The sequence below is a fragment of the Fomitopsis serialis genome (genome assembly GCF_022376445.1).
Source record: "Fomitopsis serialis strain Sig1Antser10 chromosome Unknown B0H18scaffold_31, whole genome shotgun sequence".
NCBI classification, from domain to species: Eukaryota; Fungi; Basidiomycota; class Agaricomycetes; order Polyporales; family Fomitopsidaceae; genus Fomitopsis; species Fomitopsis serialis.
In genome coordinates, this window is record NW_025954991.1 from 34,364 (window position 1) to 54,984 (window position 20,621).

The following is a 20,621-nucleotide window of genomic DNA, read 5'->3' on the forward strand; positions in this document are numbered from 1 at the left end:
TTTGGTAGAGGCGTCTCACCGACCGCGCGAGATCCAGGAAGAGCGGTGTAGTCGTACAAGTCCTCTGTGAGGACTTGTCATCGCCACTACGGGAATGAAGGGGAAGTTCGCAGCAGCTCGAGTGCGATGGACGATGGATGCTGACTGAGATGGTGGGTGGCTGCCAAGTGACTGCGGCGTCATATGAATACGACCACCGGCGCTTGATCACTGCACCACTCTCGCATACCGCACACCATGAGCACAGACTCCCCCGCCGCCTCCGAAATCCAGATCAATGTCAAGGGTGCGCCATCCAGACACCCACTCGGGCGTGGCACTGACCTCGCTTGTGCTGCAGGTCCCAGCGAGCTCAAGCTCCAGATAGCCATATCGACAGACAAGACGGTGGCTGATCTCAAGCAGGCCATCGCTGACAAGTCGGATGTCTCTGCAGACCGTCAAAGGCTCATCTACTCAGGTGCGTATCCGACGCACTAGCTTTGCGACACTTTACTGACGCTTGTGCCAAAGGACGAGTATTGAAGGTACGCTGAGCCCTGTAACTAGCCTAATCTGCGAGCAACAGCCGACTGGAACCGCCGTTCACAGGATGAGGATGCGCTTTCCACGTATAAGATCCAGTCATCACATACCATTCACATGGTGAAGGGTGCCGCGCGCAATGGCGCGACATCTTCACAAGGACCTCCGCCGCAGGCATTGCCCCAGATGCAGGCTGGCCAGAATGTACACGACCCCTTGACCCAGCTGAACGGACACATGGGCTATGGCTTGATGGCAGGTCTCAACCCCTTTGCGGAGATGGGGTTGAATCCGAACGATCCCAACATGGTGAGTTCACCTTCTTTGGTCAGTCCAGGCGGAGTGCTACAAGGTGTAGACTGCTCAAGTTTGGTGACGGGGTGGCATCCTGGGGTGCTTGGCCGAATATGTACGCGCGTCACCTCATTTCCAAGATTGAACTGGCAACGCTACATATCCGTCGCTACAAGCGCGATCTTCCTCGCGTCGTGTTGTTGACGATTCTGATAAATTTCGATGTACCCGGACCCCTAGATGCAAGGCATGATGAGCAACCCGCAATTCCTGCAACAAATGTCCAGCGTCATGTCCAACCCCGCAGTCCTCGACCAGATCATCGCCTCCAACCCCCAGCTCGCCAGCATGGCCCCCCAAGTCCGGCAGGTCTTCCAGAGCGAGCAGTTCCGCCAAATGATGTACGTCCCACATCCCCCGCTCACCCCTGCACGTTTAACACCCGCCACCACGCAGCTCGAACCCCGAAAGCCTCCGCATGATGCTCCAGATGTCCTCCATGATGCGTGGCGGAGGCCTCGGCGGCGCTCCCGGTGGCCCAGGTGCCTTCCCCGCACCGGGCCTACCCTCCACCGCGCGCCAGCAGGGCCAAGACACCCAACAGCAGCCCCCCTCCACCGGTGCCAGCACAGGCGCCCCCGACCCCGCAGCAGGCCTTGCAGGGCTCTTCCCCTTCCTGCCGCCTGCCCCAGCCGCGGGGGGGAGCAACCCGACCTCGCCCGGCGGCACCGCACAGGGTGCGGCGGGCGGAGCGGCTCCTGGTGCAGGCATGTTCGATCCTGCGCTGATGCAGCAAATGCTCTCGGCAATGGGCGGTGGGGCGGGCGCGGGTGGGCTGGGAGGCCTTGGAGGCGCAGGTGGACTTGGAGGCGCAGGTGGACTGGAGGGCGCGGGCGGGGCGGATCCGTTCGGGCTCGGCGCCTTTGGCGGGCTCGGCGGGTTCGGCGGCGCACCGGCTGCCCCTACTGACACCCGACCGCCTGAGGAGCGGTTCCAAGTCCAGCTACAGGTGAGCCGCATTGTCGTTGGTGGATAGCGAGTGGGAGCTGACGAGCATGTGCTTCGCAGCAACTGCAGGACATGGGCTTCACGAACGCGCAGCAGAATGTGCGCGCACTCCTTGCAACGGGTGGTAACGTCCATTCGGCGATCGAGTATATACTCGGCGGAGGCGGCTTGTGAGCGTGCCCGGCGCGCGGGATTTGTGGACGGGCTTGAACTCTTCGTAGTGTTGTATGGGCTGTATGTCGCGCTGACGAGCTTGTAGGATGTTGATAGAGAAGACAGGAATTAATTGTAGCGCAATCTAACTCGTGCAGTTATGCGGGATGAGCGGGACGACAACGTCCCGGGGCATCTGGTTCATCATGTATCATTGTCAGATCTTTGCTCAGAGCTCGTTCGTATTCACACAGTACACAAGTGAGCTACCGTATCGAATTATGAAAGACGTACTAGACATGGTGCGCGACCGGTTGAGTGACTGGAAGTGTCATCCTGTGCGTGTGAGGTAGAAAAAGGGATTTTATGTTGTTTTACAGTACTGAGTACACACTAATACAGCCCAGACTTGGCCCAGACCGTCAATATTATGATAGGAAAGACTGAGCTTCATTCTACTCGATACAGAACTTACACTAGCCGATGAGTACAATCTACCAAAGTATCTAACACAGTGGAACAAGTGAACGTACATTCATTCAAACAGGCATGAACCACTCCCAATCATCCGCGTTCCGAACGGAGTCGTTGGAACGCACAAAGTCAACCATAACTTCGGTATCTTCCAGCGCGGCGAACATCGCCTGGTTCACGTTCGAGCAGTCGTCAAAGTGTACCTGCGCCGGACCCACTTTCGCTTCATCTCGAACCTTGAGGGCCTGGCACATGTGTTCCACCCAGGGGCCAGGCTGCCCCGCATCATGGTCTGACCTCCGGCCTAGGCACGCATCGTATATATAGATGTTGGTGAGGTTCGGCAGGTAAAGCCTTTCGGACAGGGCTTCTTCCTCTCCTCCTCCCTCATCCTCGTTTGCGCCTTCAAGCTCGGGAGACAATGTTCGTTCGGCGAGCAGCATCTCCGGGAGACCCGCGATGGCGTACGCACCGGTAACGCTGAGGTACACGAGACTGTCCATCTGCTCCGCCATGTCGAGCCAGGCTTCAGAAGGAACATCCTCGCCCTCGACGTCGAGCGTGCTGACATCCTTGAGCGAAATGCGCTTGCATATCTCGGTCAGGGCCTCCGCGTGGTCATAGCAGTCTTTCAGCACGACATCGAAAGAGCGCGTGCTCCATTCCAAACAGTCAGCGGCTGGTCCGACGAAGCCGCTGACCTCCAAGGCTCCCGGATCCTCGTCCTTCCCAAAGCCTTTGACGTACAATGCACGTGGAGCATCGAGCCCGGAGATCTTGCTAGCTATCGCAGGCACCAAGGTGTCGACCGAGTCGAATGTGTACACTGCCGAAAGCCCCAGGGACGATAGAGCAGGAAGGTCGAGGTGAAGTAAGAGCACCGTACACTCGGATGCCGTCGTGTGAAGATTGAGGGTATGCAGGTGCGGAAGCCGTACATCCGTTAGATTGAGCCATTCGAAAGGCGGTGGCTCCAGGACGTGTCGTTCCAAGGCAACAGTTTCCAGGGATGGGAGCATGCTGAGTACGTCCAAGAAGGCCGACACGTTAGGCCAAGGAAGGTGTGGAATGATGGTGCGGAAGCTGAGATGCTTCAGCGTACTGGCACAAGGCCCGTACAGATTAATGCCATGGAAGGCCCCGCGCACCTCTAGACGCTCCAGACGGGGCGATTTTTCATGGTGGAGCAACGCCGGGAAGTAGATGTAATCATTGTCGAACTGGCCCTCCTCGATCCGCGACTGAACCGGTGACCCGCCGATGACCAATATCTGCAGCAGGGGTGCCGCACCAGCCATCAGCTTGACTGCCTCATGTCGAAGAGGACGCAAGCTAGCAAAGAAAAGGTCGCGGATGCGGGACAGTTGACGGAGCACCAGTTCGAACGACTCCCCGCGCTCTTCCCGCAGGTCCTCCTGGTCAAGGTTGGCGGTGATCTGTAGCGGCAACTTTGCTGAACGATGAAGTAGCTCGGCCATCCACTCAGGGTGCGGGGAGACTGTGAGGCGCGTCCAGAGGGATGGGGAGTGGAGCGCAACCGCACGCCATCGCCGACATACGTGCGATACGACAGCCCAGCATAAGGGACCACAGTCAGTGTCCTTTATGCATCTGTGTCCATTCTTGAAAGACGTGACTTCCGCATCGGCATATCCTGGGTGCCTGAGGAAGATTTCGTGAAGTATTTCTGGAGGAACTCTGGAAACAGAGGGTGTGCGAGCTGAGGCAAGCGACGTCCCTGCGGCGAGTGAGACCATGGTAGACTTGGCTAAATTACTGGTTTCTGCGGCAGCGTCTGTGAGCACTTCGGATGAGGTGCGGCCCACAGGCTCGCTTGTGGGTACGTCTGGGCCCTGTGTGCTAATTAGTCAACTATGTATATGTAGCGTATAATGAGAGTTCTCACATCGACTCCCGCATTTCCTGACTATACACACAAGGGTCCAGTGATGGGAGAGGGAGAATGGGGGTACAGTCAAGTATGCGGTACGGGTGAGATGTGACAGAATGCAATGCGGAGGAGAGGAGAAGAGAGGAGCTGAGAGGGGCGTTCTCGATCACTGCAGAAACGCCATCACGTGACAAACGCGTCGCAATCATATTCGTTGTCCGTACTATATCCCGTCATATTATCTCACATACATGTATACATAAGGACGCGCCGTTCGTCTTCACAACTACTAGAAATTCGGTGGTAGAAGATATCAGAAAGAAAAAAAAACTGAAGAGGCGAGACATTGAGGAGCAACATCACATATTCCAGAACAAGGGAGTGGAACCCTGGTATCGTGACATTGACGGCGGCTCCGAATCCATATCATCGAACAGACTCGAGAAACCATCCCACGGCCAAGTCGACTTCCGACGATCTTCCTGCAAGCCATCGTGCGACACCAGACCTACAACATTGCGGAAGGCATTGACCATTCCCTGGTGCAAGTTGATCCCCGTACGATCCGCAGCTCGTCCAGCTTCCTGCCATGCCGCGCGCGAATAGCAAGGCTCGCCCTGAAGTCTGCTGCGAAGCCGCTCAGTGTGCCGACGCGCAGTGTTTCCTTGTCGCCGAAATGTACGCGGGTGAGCTCGAGACTGCGTAGACTCGGCAGATGCTCTTGGGGCTCCAAGGACTGTCGAACGGTATCGAGCGTATGACGTCTGCGAGCGAGGGCAAGGGGGAGTTTTTCGGCCGCCTCCGAACCACTGACGCTGAGCCGGGTAACGTCGTCCATGCCCTCGAAGATTGCCGACCAGCTCGACTCCGACATGCATGCACCATCAACCACAAGGTGTCGGGCGCCACGCAGAGGTTGCAGGAGTGTCAGGCTCGAAATAATGCGGTCAGAGTCATTGGCAAGGCAATAACGCATCGAAACGTCGAGGCTGAACCGTAGCCCGTCCGACGGAAAGAGCATGTCCTTCGGACCCGTCGCAACGCGGACGTATGTGGGGTATCTGCTGACGTTCAACGTAGCAAGTTCTGCGATGTTCGGGATGTTCTGTGCGATAGCATCGACGAGCAAAGGACCGTAGATGACGGTGACAGTGCTTGATACGTTGAGCTCGGCCAAACCGGGAAGCGCCATCTCCCTGAGCAGCGTGAGGCATTCCCAAGCTTCCGTAGCCATGCGCATCGACTTGAGATGGGGCAGCTGGATCGTGCGCGAGGGTGGCAGAGGTGCATTCAATATCGGAGCTACCAAGTGACGCTGGTACGTGATGGTTTCGAGCGACGGCATCTCTCGAACGGCATCCAGGAATGTGCGAGCGTACGACCTGTTGACGGATTGCGAGAGATCGACGAATAGGTGTTTCAGGGACTGGGAGCACGGGCCTAGAAGGTGCAGACCAACGTCGCTGATGCTGAGCTTCGTGAGGCGCGGAGTGCGCTCGCGGCAAAGAAGGGCAGAGAGGTATGCGCAGTCGTCGTCCGACTGGGAAGAGCTACGGGCCCGTGAAATTGAGATCTTCTCAAGCAGCGGCGCGAGCCGTTCATTAGCTCGAGAATGTGCTCGTTGTGCTGCTGGTTGGGGAGCAAACGCAGGGTACGGATACGAGGTAGCTGGGAAGCACCGACTCGCAGGACTTCGAGTCGCGGAGATCCAGGTCGACGTGGAGCGGGACCGCACCGGATCGTTGCAGAATCTCGGCAGTCCATTCGACGGTTGAAGTGGCTGGGATATGGGTCCAGAGGCGAGGGCACTGCAGGGCGGCTGCACGCCACTGCCTGCAGACGTGGGACACGGTAAGCCAGCAGAAAGACCCACAAGGGCGTCCATCGTCTTTGCAGCTGTGGTAGGGGAAGAAATGGTCCCGAGCTAGGCAACCAGGATGGTTGACGAAGACTTCCTGAAGTAATTCTATCGGAAACGACGAGATGTCGAGGGATCCGGGCTGGCCGGAAGGTAAGCCTCCGACTGGTTCAGTGCATTGTGACGCTCCTCTGGCATCTTCGTCGTGGTATCCGAGCGCTGCGATGTGGGCTCTGAGTGCTGCTGCGAGCGTGTCATCGACGATTGTATCGAAGAAGGACATTGTTCCTTTGTCGACTACCCACGTTCACCATATCAGCCACGACGAGACGTTGGACGAGGGAGTCAACGCGGATGGGCTCACCTCAAGCGTGTGTGTGATAGTGGAAGATGTTGGTGCAGTACGGTGGCAGGCACAGATAGACTGTGAGGATGAGACGCGAAGACAGGGAACGTCGGCCAGCCTTTGTACTACGCGCGAGGGGACATGAAGCATGCCCACGTGCTCGCGTTTAATGTGCCACTGCCACTGCCAGTGGCACTGGCACCGAGCGGATATGTCCGCCATGTGGAATCCGCGACCTTCCGCAAAGCCTACGTCCTCACTTTCCAGTGGCTCTGACGCGGTCGATCGTGAGAGGAGAAGGCGGTGGTGCCACATATGTGTGTGGCATAGTATTGGCAGGCCAACGCGCATAGAGCTCTTGTGACCGTCGTGGCCTCATTTGGAGCGACACCAATAGTAAGACCGTAGGGTACGTACTCCAATTCAATGAAACTGAGCAGGGATCCGTTCAAGGGCCGGGCTAGACCACGGTGCAGCTTTCTGTGGACGTCCCATATGTGTTAGTGACCTACAGGTTCGCTCGTACGCATGGGTGCAGTCTCACCTGCTTCATAGAACACCAAAATTAGTGATCGAGCCCCATGAGAGTTTCACTTTGAAGTTTGAGCTTGAGATATCCGGATGTGTGTGCAAAGTGACTCTGACGGTGCACGAGAGGAGCTCGAGAGTCGAGGAGTCGCGCCTGGCCCTGAGAAAAACGCCATCACGTGGCAAACGCGTCCCAATTCCACTCAGGCTATGTTTAGAATTCGCTAGCCCTTCTCCGTCGCAGACCAAAAAGCGGCAAGCGTCCTTGTTTGCTTGCTAGGGTTTATGAACTCTGAGTTCCTCATCATTGATGCGCAGTGCGCAGAGAAAAAGTTGTCTCTTGTTCTTGTCCCCTGATTTAACGCGGTTATTAATTCATGTATACTGTACCGACGGACCTTAATATTGATGCAGAGAGCAGACAGATACGTAGGCAATTACTACGTGCACAAGAGACAGCTGTAGGTTACGAAATCATAAGCCATAGAAGAAGGGAATAACGGAAGTCTCAATGGTGAGACGTCTTTCAAATCCGATATATGAGTCTCGACTGACCCGCCGCACGATATGACGACACAACACTGCGAAGCGCATCGACCTTCCCTCGTGCAGGTTGACGCAGCGCCTGATTCGCAATTCGTCGAGCTTTTGGCCATGCCGCGCGCGAATGGCAGACTCGCCCTGAGATTCGCCGCGAAGGCACTCAATGTACTGGAGCGCAGGGTCTCCACGTCGCCGAAGCATACACCTTTAGCTCGAGGCAGAGCAGGTTCGGCAGATAGTGCTGCCATCGGGGTTCCAGATACTCTCGATAGGTATCGACAGTATGTCGCCTGCAAGCTAGATAGATAGGGATTCCTCCGCGACGAACGGGCCAGTGACGCCGAGTCGGACGATTTGGTCCATGCCCCCTAAGATGGCGGACCAGCAGGACCTCGACACCTCCGAACCCTCGACGTAGAGGCTTCGGACTGCTTGTAGAGGCCGAAGGAAGGATATGTTCGAAATGACGTCGTCGGCGTCATGGCAATGACACATCGAGATATCGAGGTTCAATGGTTGCATGCCCGTCTTCGACTCAAGATATTGACAGTCGTTCGAGGGCCACTCCCAACGCGCACGAACTGGGGGTATCTGCTGATATACAGCGTAGAGAGGTATCCGATAGTGCAAATCTTCTCGGCAAGCGTGAGGGCGAGCTCCGTCCCGTGGCGACAGGTGTTGGCACTCAACACAGCGAGATGGGTCAAACGGGGTAGCGCCATCTCGTTGAGCAGCATGATGCACTCTAAGGCGTCGGTCGTGAGGTTGATCGATTTGAGGCGAGGCAGCTCGACAGCACGCAAGTGCGAGTGGGGCGGTAGGATGTGCTGCCTCTGAGACAATAGGCATCGTTTGAACGTGATCGTCTCGAGCGAGGGCATTGCGCGTAACGCGTCCAGAAAAACGGGGGCATACGGTCTGATGACGGAGTCGGCAGTGAGTTGAATGAAAATGTGTTTCAATGTCGCAGAGCAGGATCCTTGGATGTGCATTCCGACCTCGTAGATGTTGAGGCTCACAAGGCGCGGAGCGCGCTCACGACGAATGAGGGCGGCGAAGGGCGCAGATTCGTCGTCCTCTGGCCGCGCAAGATCGATGGTCCACGGCAGGCTGATCGACAAGTTTTTGAGCATCGGCGCAGTCCCGCTGAGCAGCTGAATGATGCGTGCACTCAGAGGTTTGGAGGCGGACAGCCGCAGCGTGCGGATACGAGGTAATTGTGTGAGTATCAACTCGCAGGACTTCCCCCTATCACCACGCCCTAGAGGAAAGGATATGTCCAGCGCGACTTCGAGTGGAACAACACCAGATCGCCGCAGCAGCTCGGCAGTCCAGTCCACGTTCAAGGTCGCTGAGATGCGGCGCCACAGTCGGGGGCATTGAAGAGCGGCGGCGCGCCACCGTCTGCAGACATGGGACACGACGATCCAGCGGTACGGCCAGCACGCCATGCCGTAGGCGCATCGATGATACTGGGATAGAGGGATGTCGCTGTGCGTCTGGAGACCCGGATGGTTGACGAAGACCTCCTGGAGCAGTTCCACCGGAGCGACGAGATAGTGACAGGCTCTGACGCGCCCCCGCTGCGTTCATCGGTCCATATTGTATCTGCCGCCAGTAAGCTGGTGCTCGATTGGGCCGCTCGCCACTAGAGGTGAGCTCTCGATACTGGTTTGGCGATCTGACATGGCTGCTCTATGGACAATCTGCGATCAGCCACTCGGAGGACATTCAACTGGGGTAGGCTTACGTACAGAGTATTCGCGGTGGTGAGGGTACAAGAGCAGCTAAATTGTGTGGATGAGACGAAGGAAAGTAGGAAGACTGGACAAAGCCAAGCAGCCTTTGTACCACAAACGAGACGCGCTCACGTGCTCGCGTGCCACTGGGACCATTGAGTGTCAGAATGGAAAGTCAACGCAACTCACCGTTTGCACTGTCATTTTATCAATGCTGGAAGAGATATCAAGCGTGAATATAGTGTAGTGGGTCTATGTCTATGTACAACAATGCTGGGCACGCTAAAGCCGCACCGTGCACAAGCGAAAACCGTTAGCCTACGGCAGCCACTTCTTGCTGGAACGTTCCGCAGGCAGCTCGTCGTTAAGTTTCGCCCTTTTGTTTGATCCCGAACCCAGAGGACCGTCGTTCCCTGGAGGAGAGCGCTTGCCTACAGTTGCCTCGGCGGTGCGAATATGGGCCTTCACGTTCGACGGAATTGGAGGAGGCCGGATGTAAGGTTGTGCAAGCCAGTGTGGCAATATTGGCAGGCCGGTGACCGAATCAACCGTAACAAGCGCCTCCAATGGCTGCCCCTCAACCATTTTCTCATCTCTCTGAGTACACTATTAGAGCGTGCAAGCCAGCCATGATGCAGAAGTGAATGACGAACCTGCATCCGCTCATCTAGTTCCTCGACGATCTCCTCGTACTTCTCCCACGTCGCTAAGTCGGGCTTTACGTGGCGCACACGGTGCAGACGTTCTCGCAGATCTGTTTCGTGTGCGAGCGCGGGCCGGAGGAGCTTGAAAAGATGCCCCTTGACGGATTGCAGAGGCGTCGGCGTTCGCTGCGTTTTGACAATCTCGAGGTATTCGAGGGCGAGGGATGTTGAACGGGGATGAGCGCCGGTCAAGTATGCCGACAGCGGTAGGCCAGATGCCGAAGATGAGCTTGAAGTAGACGTCGCGGATGATGTGGAAGCCGTTGAGCACGCTTCAGTCAAGGGACGTTGAGGGGCTGGTGAGAAGAGAGCAGGGTTGTAGAGATTTCCTTCAGCAGACATTACTGCGTCGGCCCCTGTGGCCGCGAGTAGTCGGTCGACATCACTGTAAAAAAGCACGTTCCCGTTGGCGAAGACCGGTACAGAAACGGCCTCTTTCACAGCACGGATTTTGTCCCAGTCTGCTAAACCCTGTGAAGTAATGAGGCTTCCGTGCGGTCTTATGAGAGGGCAAAGTAAGCACGCACACTGCTGTGACCACGTTGCTCACGGGTTCGCCCGTGACAAGTCAAATTTGTGCGCCAGCACGCTCAAGCATCTTGGCATATTCAACCGTTTTCTCAACAGAAGGGAAGACCCTGAACTTCGCTGTCACAGGGACGGACAGGTTGTGATGAAGAGTATTGACTAGGGAAGATCAGTGACGACAGTACGCCATGTGGTGCAGCGAAAGCACTCACTGAGCGAGTAAATCAAGTCCCAGTCATCTTGTAGATACGACCCATAATGGCCTCTGCGTGCGATGTCCTGCGGGCAGCCGAGATTGATGTCTACGGCATCGCAGTAGGGTTCAAGCAATTTCGCGGACGTCAGCAGCTGATCCGGGTCGTTTGTGCAGAATTGAACGATAAGTGGTCTATCTTCCGGCCCGCCTTCCTCTCCAGTGATTGTGTTGAAGAAGCTCTCCCGTTTGAGTTGGTGTCGTGGATCGGCATACATCTGGGCGCTGTATGAGAGACAGGGAGCGTAGGCTAGATGTGACGAACCTTGGCATTTATCATAGGCGTATAGACCAGCTACCATGGAACATTTGCCAATGAGAGGGCACGCTAAATGCGCCACTGGGATCTGCTCACCTGTGCACCGTATCTTCGAGACAGCCTTCTCCATGCCTAGTAGCATTGCCATGAACAACGTCTTCACAGCGGGGCTCAGGGACGTACCAGCTCACTCTGGTCGACCATGGGTGCAACCACATATTTCGGGCTACCTAGAACCTCGCGATAGAATTCGTAGCCCCCCAGTTTCTTTCGGTCTGACTCTGTCGAAACAGTCATTCTGATAAATCCGAGGACGCCCTGCAGGACTCGTCGTGGTGTGTGGAGAGAAATTGTGGCGGAAGTAGCTCAGGAGAGCAGTGTCAAGCCGGTCCAGTCGTTGTCAAGTTCAGTGGTGGATGCGAGATGGAGGAAGAGTGCAAGCAAGGCTCGGAGCTCGGTTGGCGGCAGAGTGGTAGGATCAAGATCTCGGGCGGCAAGGCAATTTAGAGCCTCCTCCGTCAAGCACGGGGCACAGAGCGTGTTCCCACGCTTAGAGTGGGTTGTAATGGACAGTGACCTACCTATAGTGACGGGCGACTGATGAACGCATTCCTTATTACGCATTTGCCAGTGTCTGCCCCAACCATGGCACAGCGGTGAACGTTCAGAGCTCGGCTTACACTCTTACCGCGTGCAGCGACTTGCAGGCCAGCCAGGAGGTGGGACACCGACGAGCCATGTTTCCTGGATCTTCATCTCGCGCCCAGTCTGCGTATGGGCAGCACTACCCCGAAGGTGCGCTCTCGGTTTTGCAGCAGGCTCGAGTTGGCTTACACCGCCTGTAGCCTCAGGAAGTAATGGCTGGGCACCTGGTCCAGCTCGTCACTACGGTTCAGACTTCGACTCGTCCACGGAGCGCGACTATCCACGTTCTGACCCCTCGTCTTCCCGCACGGGACACGGGCTTCATCCGACTGAACAGGACATTCGACAGGCCGGCTCTATCGTCACCCTCCCTGATCCCATTCCTTCGCTTCCCTACTGGTCTCATAAGCGACACTTGACGTGTGGGAATCCTACCCCTCCACCGCCGTGGGCACCGAGGATTACACCATGGCGCACCACTCCCTCCAAACTCAAAACAGCAAACGCCGCGCTCGTCCTCTGCTTGAATATCGACGTCGACCCTCCAGATGTAGTCAAGACGAGTCCGTGTGCTGTGCTCGAGTGCTGGGTCGACCCTCATACACTCCCTGCCTCGAAGGCTCTTGATGTCATCGGCCTCAACCTCGCGCACCAGTTCGAGGGCCTGAGCGCGAAAATCCCCTTCAAACCCTTACTCGACCCAGCGTATGACGATCTACGCAAGTACTGTCACTCCCTACGCAAGTCCGCGAAAGAGGACGCGATCCTTTTCTATTATAACGGTCACGGTGTCCCCAGACCCACGCCCAGCGGGGAGATGTGGTGCTTCAACAAGGAATACACCCAGTACATCCCCGTATCTCTCCAGGAAGTACAAACTTGGTTGCTCTCCCCTTGCGTCTACATCTGGGACTGTTCCGCGGCGGGGCGACTGCTGCAGACGTTTGTCAAGTTTGCACGGGCGCGCGACGCTGAAACCGAGATGAACCCGAAGCTGTATCCGGAGGGTATGCCTCCATTTTCCGACTGCATTCAACTCGCCGCATGCGCCGCCGATGAGCAGCTACCGTCATGTCCGGAGCTACCGGCCGACCTCTTCACGTCCTGTCTGACATCGCCCATCGACATCGCGCTACGGTGGTTCATCATGTGTAACCAGCTTCCCGGCAGCATAACGGGCGACATGGTCATGCAGTTACCAGGCGACTTGAAGGACCGGCGGACACCATTGGGGGAGCTGAACTGGATCTTCACGGCCATTACTGACACTATCGCTTGGACGACATTTCCTAGGGACGTCTTTACGCGCTTATACCGGTCGGATCTACTTATCGCTTCTCTCTTCCGGAACTTCCTCCTTGCAGAACGGATCATGAAGAATTACCACTGCACGCCTCACACCTACCCACCATTACCCGCGACCAACACGCACCCATTGTGGGCGTCATGGGACTTGGCGGTTGACTCCTGTTTGAGGCAGTTGCCCGAGTTGCTGAAGCATGTGCAGCCAGGTACAACGACGGAAGCGTCTCTGACCACGCGCAGGTCTACAGCGGCACGAGCGCAAGCCGGTGCTCCTACCGCTCCCGTCGATCAGCCATACACTTACATCCACAGTAAGTTCTTCAGCGACCAACTTACGGCGTTCGAAGTCTGGATCTCTCGAGGCGGGTCTGCACTGACCAAGCGCGGTCCGCTGTCGCTCCCCGAGAGCGGTGGCGAGCAGACGGGAGTGTTGGACATTCCCAATGGTGACGCGGCGCATCCTCCAGAGGGTCTCGAGAACGACCACCACCTCGTTCCCCGAAAACCACCGGATCAGTTACCCATCGTCCTTCAGGTCTTGCTCTCACAACCTCATCGTCTCCGCGCGCTCATCCTCCTCTCGCAATTCGTCGACTTGGGACCATGGGCTGTGCACCTCGTCCTCACCATCGGCATCTTCCCATATATCTCTCGTCTCCTTCAGGCTGCGTCGGCGGACTTGCGACCAGTGTTGATTTTCATCTGGGCGCGCATCATCGCCGTTGACCCATCATGCCAAGTCGAACTCTACAACAACCAGGGCTACAAGTATTTCGCGCAGATCCTCGCTGTGCAGGACGAGCAGCCGCATCCAGCAATTCCGAACAGCTCGGAGCACAAGGCGATGTGCGCGTTTATCCTCTCCGCGATAGCTCGTGACTACCCCCACGGACAGAACGCCTGCTGGCGCGCACACGTTTTCGACGCGTGCTACGACCGCCTCACAGACAACGACTTCTTACTACGGCAATGGTCGGCGCTATGCATCGCGCAGATGTGGGATGCCAATGACGAGGTCAAGACGTATGGCGTCGACCGAGGCACGCAAGACAGGTTGATTGGCCTGCTCACGGACGACTCGCCAGAAGTGCGGAGCGCTGCCCTTTACGCGCTCGGGACGTTCTTGGGCGCGTCGGGGTCCCCAGATCTCAACAAGCTCGGCGGTGGGGGTAGCGGTACGCAGACACAACTGGAGGAGCGCATTCACTTCCGCATGGAGGTCGCTGTTGTTACCGGGGCTACCCTGGCTATCAAGGAGGACGCGAGCCCGATGGTCAGGAAGGAACTACTTGTGCTTATCAGCTGTCTCGTCAAGGAGTGGAGAGGATACTTCATTGTCTGCGCGTGGATTTACTGGGAGGAAGAGCGGCGATGGAAGCAGGGCGCGCCCCCGCACGAGGAGGATGTAGCTTCCCAAGCGACTGCGGAGTGGTTGGATGGCTTCGGCGATGAAGACGCTCGGGAGGAGAATCGAGTACTCCTGTCCTCGTTCTTCACCATTTACAGCGTGTTGCTGGAGCTCTCAGCCGACCCTTACGAGGAGGTTGGTATCAACGCGCAAACGACTGTGGACTACATCATCGCGCTCTTACTAGAGTCGCCTTTCAGCCGTCTGGACAGTACTACGCTCAAGGAACCTCCTATCGTTGTTGAGTCGAAGAATGGTACTCGGACTCGAGCACCTTCAATCCAATCGGACAAAAGTCAGCCACCTCCCTCACCTGTTCTTAGCAGGCCGAGTATCACGCGTAGTGATACGATGGGTGGAACGATCTCGAACGGGGTTACCAGCACTCTACGACGTACGTCCTCCTTCGCCAATGCGCTACGAAGTCTTGCGGGCAACATCGCCTTTCCGACTATGGACGACGGCCGCTCGTCGCCGCGCCCGGCATCGACCTCTACTCTGCGCACTGATGTACCTGACGGTGTATCACGCCCTCCTTCGCCGAACCTTAATTACGCACAGTACACGTCCCCGTATTCTCGTCCCTCTACTCCTCCGCCTCCTTCCACGTCCACAAGTCGACTGTCTCCTTACCCTTCGCCAAAGTCTGCCGCGGAACCGCCGTCGCCTCCTATGGACTTCCTCCCATCGGACGTCATGGAGGCGCTCATTGAGGAGGACATGGAACGTCTGCGGGCACGTCGGAGGGTCGCGGCGCATCATAGACATCACCATCCGCATGCAACTGGGCTGGGAGGCGTGGGCAGCCCGGCTGGAAGCACGTTCTCCATGGACTCAAGCGTCATTTTGGGTCTTGGTACGGGTGTCGGCATTCGGGACGTTCTGCCCCTGAAGAGCCGCTTCTATGACTGGTGTTGCGAATACTTCAAGGAGCCGCAAATGAGGGTACGTCGGTCGAAGTATTTGCACCTTCGTATGCTTATTGTCTGCGACTAGCAACCCGAGGCTGACGAGCCTGGAAGTGTTCAATACAACTACCAACTCTGGCGGCAGCAGCGCAATGAACAAGTGCTTTCGACTACACGGGCCCAAGCAGAGATAGCGGGTAAGTTGTTGGTGCGCTATCCGTTGCTAACACTCACGCGGGGTTTGTAGCGTCTTGCAAGTGGGATAGACCGGTCTCGACCATCCAAGTCACTGGTCTGCCACAGCAACTATCCTTCCATTCCTTTGACCCGCACTTGGTGATCGCTAATGAATCCGATGTCATAACGTGCGTGCATTTAATCCCTCCGGAATCGATCAGCGTCACTGACGCTTATGTAGCGTGTGGGATTGGATGCAGCGGAAGCGACTGAACCGTTTCTTCAACGGCAATCCAAAGGGGACGTGTGTGACGTCGTTGCACATCATCAACCAAGAGGTCGGAGGCATCATCCTGACCGCTGCGGGTGCGTTGAGCATTCATTTGCCTCTTTTGCAGTAGCTGATATCTGTACGCGCTAGCTGACGGCGTCGTCCGTTTGTACCGGAATTATGACCCATCACTGAGCAATGGTCCAGTGCAGATGGTTAGCTCGTTCCGTGGAGCCAATGAAGTGCTTCAAGTACAGCGCGGAAGTGGAATGATCACAGACTGGAGGCAGACGGGCGGTACGCTGCTTGTGGGCGGTGACTCGCGGGTCATACGGGTTTGGGACGCCCACACAGAGAGCCAAGTCATGGTGCGTTCGTTGACTCTTTATGATTGAATTATGTTTGAGCCACCGACATGCTACGTAGGATCTGGAGACTAACTCTGATAGTCCTATCACCGCTATGGTGTCCGATTACGGATCCATTAATACGTTCCTGACCAGCTTTGCCGATGGGTCGGTCAAAGTCTTTGACCGGCGTATGGACGAAGAGAACGCCGTTGTGCGCTCGTACCACGATCATACGTCTTGGGTACAAAACGTGAAATGGCATCCAAGTTACGACGGCCAATTCCTCTCGGGCTCGTGAGTTAACCTTTCCAGATACCACCGATTATAGTTTTTGCTGATTACCGTATACCAGTACGGATGGTGAAGTGAAGCTATGGGATATTCGCGGAGATGACACAGCCTTGCAGACCTGGGATCTATGTCCCCAAGGGTTGTCTGCATTTGACGTCCATGAGCAAACAGAAGTATTCGCTGCGTGAGTGATCCAGATCCTGAGGATACGCGATGTTCTCATTTCTTGCATAGGACTTCTTCCCTCGTGCCGTCGAATTGGAGAACCCAGCGAACCGCTGTGCATTCGTTCGTTCGGGCCAGTCCCCTGTCTACGCTGACGACGGGCCTCACCGTACCGCCACCACGAGACCCATATCTTCCATTCGTTAACCGTTCGAGCAGTCTGACCTTCCACCCGAAGGAAATGGTTTATGCTGTTGGTCTTTGGGATGGATCTGGTGCGTCTGACAACACACATTGATGTTGTTCGCATCGCTGACTGTGACTCCAGTGCGTATCATGGGTTGCAAGTTACCGTCGTAGTTTGGTCATAGTTGCTCTATGGACTGAAGAACTCTGCTTTGCTCGTCATCTCGTTTGCACAAGTATTTTATTAATTTTTGCGTACGTCTGTGTGTTGAATACGTCCTCTACTGTAGCATAAGAATAATGCGATCTGAATACGCTGGTTGCAAACGAATGCACGGTTCGTCCCAAGTCAGTCTGCAACGCTGCTCAAGCGCCCATGGCCAACGCGATCACGTGTCTGGCTAGCCACAGTTGAGACGGCGCGGGAGACAAATGTGTTTTCAGACATCACTTCTGCTCACTCTCGCATAAGGCAGTCTGACTTTACTTCAACTTGCCCACGATGACATCCCTTGAAATCGTGACCAAATTTGCGACGGCGGTTCTGTCTTCAACGAATAGTACTCATAGGTGGGAGAACTAGTCTTCAATCTCGCACTACTACGCTCGTGTCCTCATGGTGGCATTTCAGCTCTGCTGACCAGAACACGATATGCCAACGAATATTGCAATATCATGTGTGGTTAACCGACCTCAAAAACATCTCGATGTGGCCGGCTATTCTGGATCTAGCCAATTGACAGCTGTCGAAACCCCTCCCATTTTCAAACTACCCACGGAACTCCTCATACAGATCTTCTCAAATCGTCCCTCAATCCCGACGTTTCAATCGGATAGCTGGGGATGTGGCAGACCCGTGGCTACGTGGTTGCTGAAAATCACACACGTCTGCAAACTCTGGCGAATCGTAGCATCGGGATGCCCCACACTATGGGATATAGTGTTGCTTCCCATGCATCCCGATTGTACCCATGAATTTCTCCTACGTTCTCGGGAAGTCCCCCTCGATATATTCTGGTTCCACAAGGGCGACGCCACGACCATGGAGCTCGTAATCGCCCACCTGCATCATGTCCGGACCCTCCAGATCATGGTTACGGGGGTCCCTAATGACATAGCGGAACAGCTCAACATCCCGGCACCGATTTTGGAAAGGTTCGCGCTCAACTACGCGCAATCCTGCGATAATATTGCCGGCAATTCGCTTTTCCGTGGTGATACGCCTAATTTGCGCGTCCTGCGCCTCAGTCATACCACGCCACGCATGGAGGATATGAGCTTGAGTGCGCTTCAGCACTTGAACATCACCGAGCCGAGCAGGGACCTGCTCGGTCGGGATTTGTCGTGCTCCTAAACATGTTGAGGGAGCACCTGGTCTCAAGACATGTCGAATTTATACCGCCAGATATTCCGAGGACACCGTGACGAATCTCGACGACTACGCAATACGGCGCCATGGGTTGGATAAGGTGCTACTGAAGCACCTTCAAGGCCTCGAGCTCGTCGCGACACTGGACCGCTGTGCTCTCCTGCTGGAGCAGCTTGACCTACCTTCTCTGGGCGTGCTCAACGTTTCGACCTACACACAGGACGGCAACCCGGACCACATCGCCGCGATCGCACAGAGGATCCCTCTTCCGGATAAAATTCAGGCTCTGTGCATCGCACTTCCTGAGTACGGATCCGTTACCAAGATCTTGCGTATGTGGGGAGGCGCGTCCTCTCGAGACTGTACCTTTCAACTGCAGGCTGGTTGTCTTACGGAACCAAGCAGTGTTCTTCCCGCGATACTCGCCCGGTTGCCTCTTCAACACGTCCGCGAACTACAAATCATGGGCGGATTCGTATCCATATCTGTATGGGACATCATCTGCAAGGCGGTACCAGATGTCACCAAATTGACCGTATGGGGGTTGCTCGCCCCACGCCTTCTCCCGCAGGTCCTCGCGCCCGACTGTCCGAAATTGTTCAACGAGGAAGATGATGGAATGTACCTCCCCCATCTGAGTAACGTCTGGCTTAGAGGCGCTTCCTTCGGAATCCCGGAGCCAGGTGGTTGTGTCCGTCACCGGACTGCCTGGGTGGGCTACCTACACGACAAGCTGGTCCGGCGTACCAAGAAATCGGGTCGGGGGATTACGCAACTTACGATCTCGGACTGCTACAGCGTGCTCAGGTCTAATATCGAATTGTTGAAAAGTGCGGTGGATACGGTGGTGTGGGACGGGGTAATGCAGGTTGTACTAGTCGCAGAACCGATGCCATGAGACTAATTCTACTCAGAGTCATACATTCGATTGGCACTACCTGTATTTTATGAGGGTGCTAGGTCGATGATGGATGGATGGAACTTGAAGGTGGCGTTTGATGTCTATGTACGATTACACTGTTATCGACTTCATTACTGTACTCCGGACTCTGGCTGATAGGATTGCGACCAGTTGACAATATTTTAACACCTTGCATTTATACTAAACATCATAGTAGCTCAGCTACGACATACGCGTAGGAACAGTGAGTACGAAGTGCTACCAATGGACCTGTATTCAATAACGTGACATCATCATTGTGACTTCTCGCCGCCACCTATACATTGTGCTTGCACATGTACTGCAAGAAATGGATCCTGCGAGTGTACGCATCGAAAATTGGAACTTAATCGTGCGGATCCTAGTAGGCTCGCGACTGTACCGCGCTCGGGCGCCCAAAGCCACATCAAACGCTCATGGCCAACGCGATCACGTGTACATATAGCCACAGTAGTCACACTTACACAAGTTACAGATGGCCACTGGCACTGACAGCCGCGCGAGCACGGTCGAGCGGCAGACTCGCTGTGCTTTCGGACGACGCCTCTCGTCTCCGTCAAATTCATCAGTCCCAATCCTGTTTCTTCGTCGTCTACGCCAACTATTGAAACACTTCAGCCGCATTCATGAGGGCAGCCATGTCTTATTATGATAGGTGAGCTCCGAGGCAGACAGTCGTCTCAGAACGCCTGCGTTCTCACTATGGTGGCATCTCAGTTCGGTTGGCCAGAATACCAAGCCATCTACGAAGTTTTCAATCGCATCCTCGATTAAGCAACCTCAAGAATATGTTTTCCTCGCTCGATCCTCCAACTCCACCATCAAAAATTCTCCTATCTTCAAGTTACCCTCCGAGCTCCTCATACAGATATTCTTATACCGCCCGTCCATCGTTGAAGACTCGTTTCCCGAAAGGAACCGGAGGTGCGGTGGGCCTATAGTGATTTGGCTATTAGACATCACACATGTCTGCAAACTGTGGCGAGCCGTAGCGATTGGATGCCCCATGCTATGGGGCAATCTGTTCCTTCCCATGCGTCCCGATTGTGCGCAGGAATTCCTCCTACGTTCCCGGAACATACCTCTCGAGATACACTGGTCTCAAGAGCACGGCATTTATGGGTACGACACCATGGCCTCCTCGAAGCTGGCCCTTGCCCACCTCCATCGTCTCCGTGTGCTCCACATCGCCGCCAGCCATGTCCACGATGATATAGCGGACCTGCTCGACTACCCAGCACCAATGCTAGAAAATCTTACGCTCGACTGTCACGACCGCTACTACGATGGGAGGCCCTATCGCTTGCTTTTCCGTGATAATACACCAAATCTGCGCATCCTGTACCTCGATCAAGCCAGGCAACGCATAGAGGATATGCGCATGGATGCACTTCAGCACCTGGACATTAATGACCCCGATAGGGACCTGCTTGGTCAAGAGCTGCCAGTGCTTCTGAACATGTTGAGTGGAACACCTGGTCTGCAGACACTTCACGCCAAAGG

General features: G+C 55.6%; 7 protein-coding genes across 7 annotated transcripts; 3 read left to right on the forward strand and 4 right to left on the reverse strand.

Moving 5' to 3' along the window:
* Positions 1-220: 220 nt before the first annotated feature.
* B0H18DRAFT_1005780 (uncharacterized protein) lies at positions 221-2,330 on the forward strand. Its single transcript, XM_048028597.1, has 7 exons — positions 221-286; positions 341-460; positions 514-527; positions 592-834; positions 1,060-1,220; positions 1,276-1,828; positions 1,888-2,330. The coding sequence occupies exons 1-7, from the start codon at positions 238-240 to the stop codon at positions 1,999-2,001; spliced, it is 1,254 nt and encodes a 417-aa protein (XP_047893600.1). The 5' UTR covers positions 221-237; the 3' UTR covers positions 2,002-2,330.
* On the reverse strand, positions 2,325-4,532 carry B0H18DRAFT_339456 (uncharacterized protein). Its single transcript, XM_048037660.1, has one exon. The coding sequence runs from the start codon at positions 4,209-4,211 to the stop codon at positions 2,520-2,522; it is 1,692 nt and encodes a 563-aa protein (XP_047893601.1). The 5' UTR covers positions 4,212-4,532; the 3' UTR covers positions 2,325-2,519.
* On the reverse strand, positions 4,533-6,502 carry B0H18DRAFT_339457 (uncharacterized protein). Its single transcript, XM_048037661.1, has one exon. The coding sequence runs from the start codon at positions 6,228-6,230 to the stop codon at positions 4,854-4,856; it is 1,377 nt and encodes a 458-aa protein (XP_047893602.1). The 5' UTR covers positions 6,231-6,502; the 3' UTR covers positions 4,533-4,853.
* Positions 6,503-8,129: 1,627 nt separating this feature from the next.
* Positions 8,130-9,071, reverse strand: B0H18DRAFT_1118882 (uncharacterized protein; the record flags this gene model as incomplete). The annotated part of the gene is made up of 1 exon (XM_048033860.1): positions 8,130-9,071. The coding sequence occupies one exon, from the start codon at positions 9,069-9,071 to the stop codon at positions 8,130-8,132; it is 942 nt and encodes a 313-aa protein (XP_047893603.1).
* Positions 9,072-9,579: 508 nt separating this feature from the next.
* On the reverse strand, positions 9,580-11,586 carry B0H18DRAFT_1005790 (uncharacterized protein). The gene is made up of 8 exons (XM_048028598.1): positions 11,287-11,586; positions 11,200-11,235; positions 11,110-11,139; positions 10,804-11,062; positions 10,677-10,750; positions 10,591-10,608; positions 10,013-10,534; positions 9,580-9,956 (listed from the first exon to the last, which is right to left on the reverse strand). The coding sequence occupies exons 1-8, from the start codon at positions 11,398-11,400 to the stop codon at positions 9,678-9,680; spliced, it is 1,332 nt and encodes a 443-aa protein (XP_047893604.1). The 5' UTR covers positions 11,401-11,586; the 3' UTR covers positions 9,580-9,677.
* Positions 11,587-11,706: 120 nt separating this feature from the next.
* Positions 11,707-17,140, forward strand: B0H18DRAFT_1005794 (uncharacterized protein). Its single transcript, XM_048028599.1, is given in 11 exon segments — positions 11,707-11,898; positions 11,949-15,406; positions 15,458-15,566; positions 15,617-15,734; positions 15,788-15,912; positions 15,968-16,185; positions 16,197-16,199; positions 16,247-16,461; positions 16,520-16,642; positions 16,693-16,898; positions 16,952-17,140. 11 exon segments carry the CDS (start codon positions 11,841-11,843, stop codon positions 16,981-16,983), a joined length of 4,665 nt encoding a protein of 1,554 aa, XP_047893605.1. The 5' UTR covers positions 11,707-11,840; the 3' UTR covers positions 16,984-17,140.
* A 711-nt stretch (positions 17,141-17,851) lies between these two features.
* On the forward strand, positions 17,852-18,863 carry B0H18DRAFT_1166301 (uncharacterized protein; the record flags this gene model as incomplete). The annotated part of the gene is made up of 3 exons (XM_048035849.1): positions 17,852-18,153; positions 18,215-18,510; positions 18,584-18,863. 3 exons carry the CDS (start codon positions 17,852-17,854, stop codon positions 18,709-18,711), a joined length of 726 nt encoding a protein of 241 aa, XP_047893606.1. The 3' UTR covers positions 18,712-18,863.
* Between the last annotated feature and the right edge of the window lie 1,758 nt (positions 18,864-20,621).

Coding starts and splice junctions, on each gene's coding strand:
- B0H18DRAFT_1005794 (XM_048028599.1), top strand. CDS start 11,841: ATGTTTCCTGGATCTTCATCTCGCGCCCAGTCTGCGTATGGGCAGCAC. Junction 11,899..11,948: donor TGGGCAGCACTACCCCGAAG/GTGCGCTCTCGG, acceptor CACCGCCTGTAG/CCTCAGGAAGTAATGGCTGG. Junction 15,913..15,967: donor CATCATCCTGACCGCTGCGG/GTGCGTTGAGCA, acceptor TGTACGCGCTAG/CTGACGGCGTCGTCCGTTTG.
- B0H18DRAFT_339456 (XM_048037660.1), bottom strand. CDS start 4,211: ATGGTCTCACTCGCCGCAGGGACGTCGCTTGCCTCAGCTCGCACACCC.
- B0H18DRAFT_1005780 (XM_048028597.1), top strand. CDS start 238: ATGAGCACAGACTCCCCCGCCGCCTCCGAAATCCAGATCAATGTCAAG. Junction 1,221..1,275: donor GAGCAGTTCCGCCAAATGAT/GTACGTCCCACA, acceptor GCCACCACGCAG/CTCGAACCCCGAAAGCCTCC. Junction 1,829..1,887: donor GGTTCCAAGTCCAGCTACAG/GTGAGCCGCATT, acceptor TGTGCTTCGCAG/CAACTGCAGGACATGGGCTT.
- B0H18DRAFT_339457 (XM_048037661.1), bottom strand. CDS start 6,230: ATGGACGCCCTTGTGGGTCTTTCTGCTGGCTTACCGTGTCCCACGTCT.
- B0H18DRAFT_1005790 (XM_048028598.1), bottom strand. CDS start 11,400: ATGACTGTTTCGACAGAGTCAGACCGAAAGAAACTGGGGGGCTACGAA. Junction 11,140..11,199: donor CTCGAAGATACGGTGCACAG/GTGAGCAGATCC, acceptor GTTCCATGGTAG/CTGGTCTATACGCCTATGAT. Junction 9,957..10,012: donor AACTAGATGAGCGGATGCAG/GTTCGTCATTCA, acceptor TAGTGTACTCAG/AGAGATGAGAAAATGGTTGA.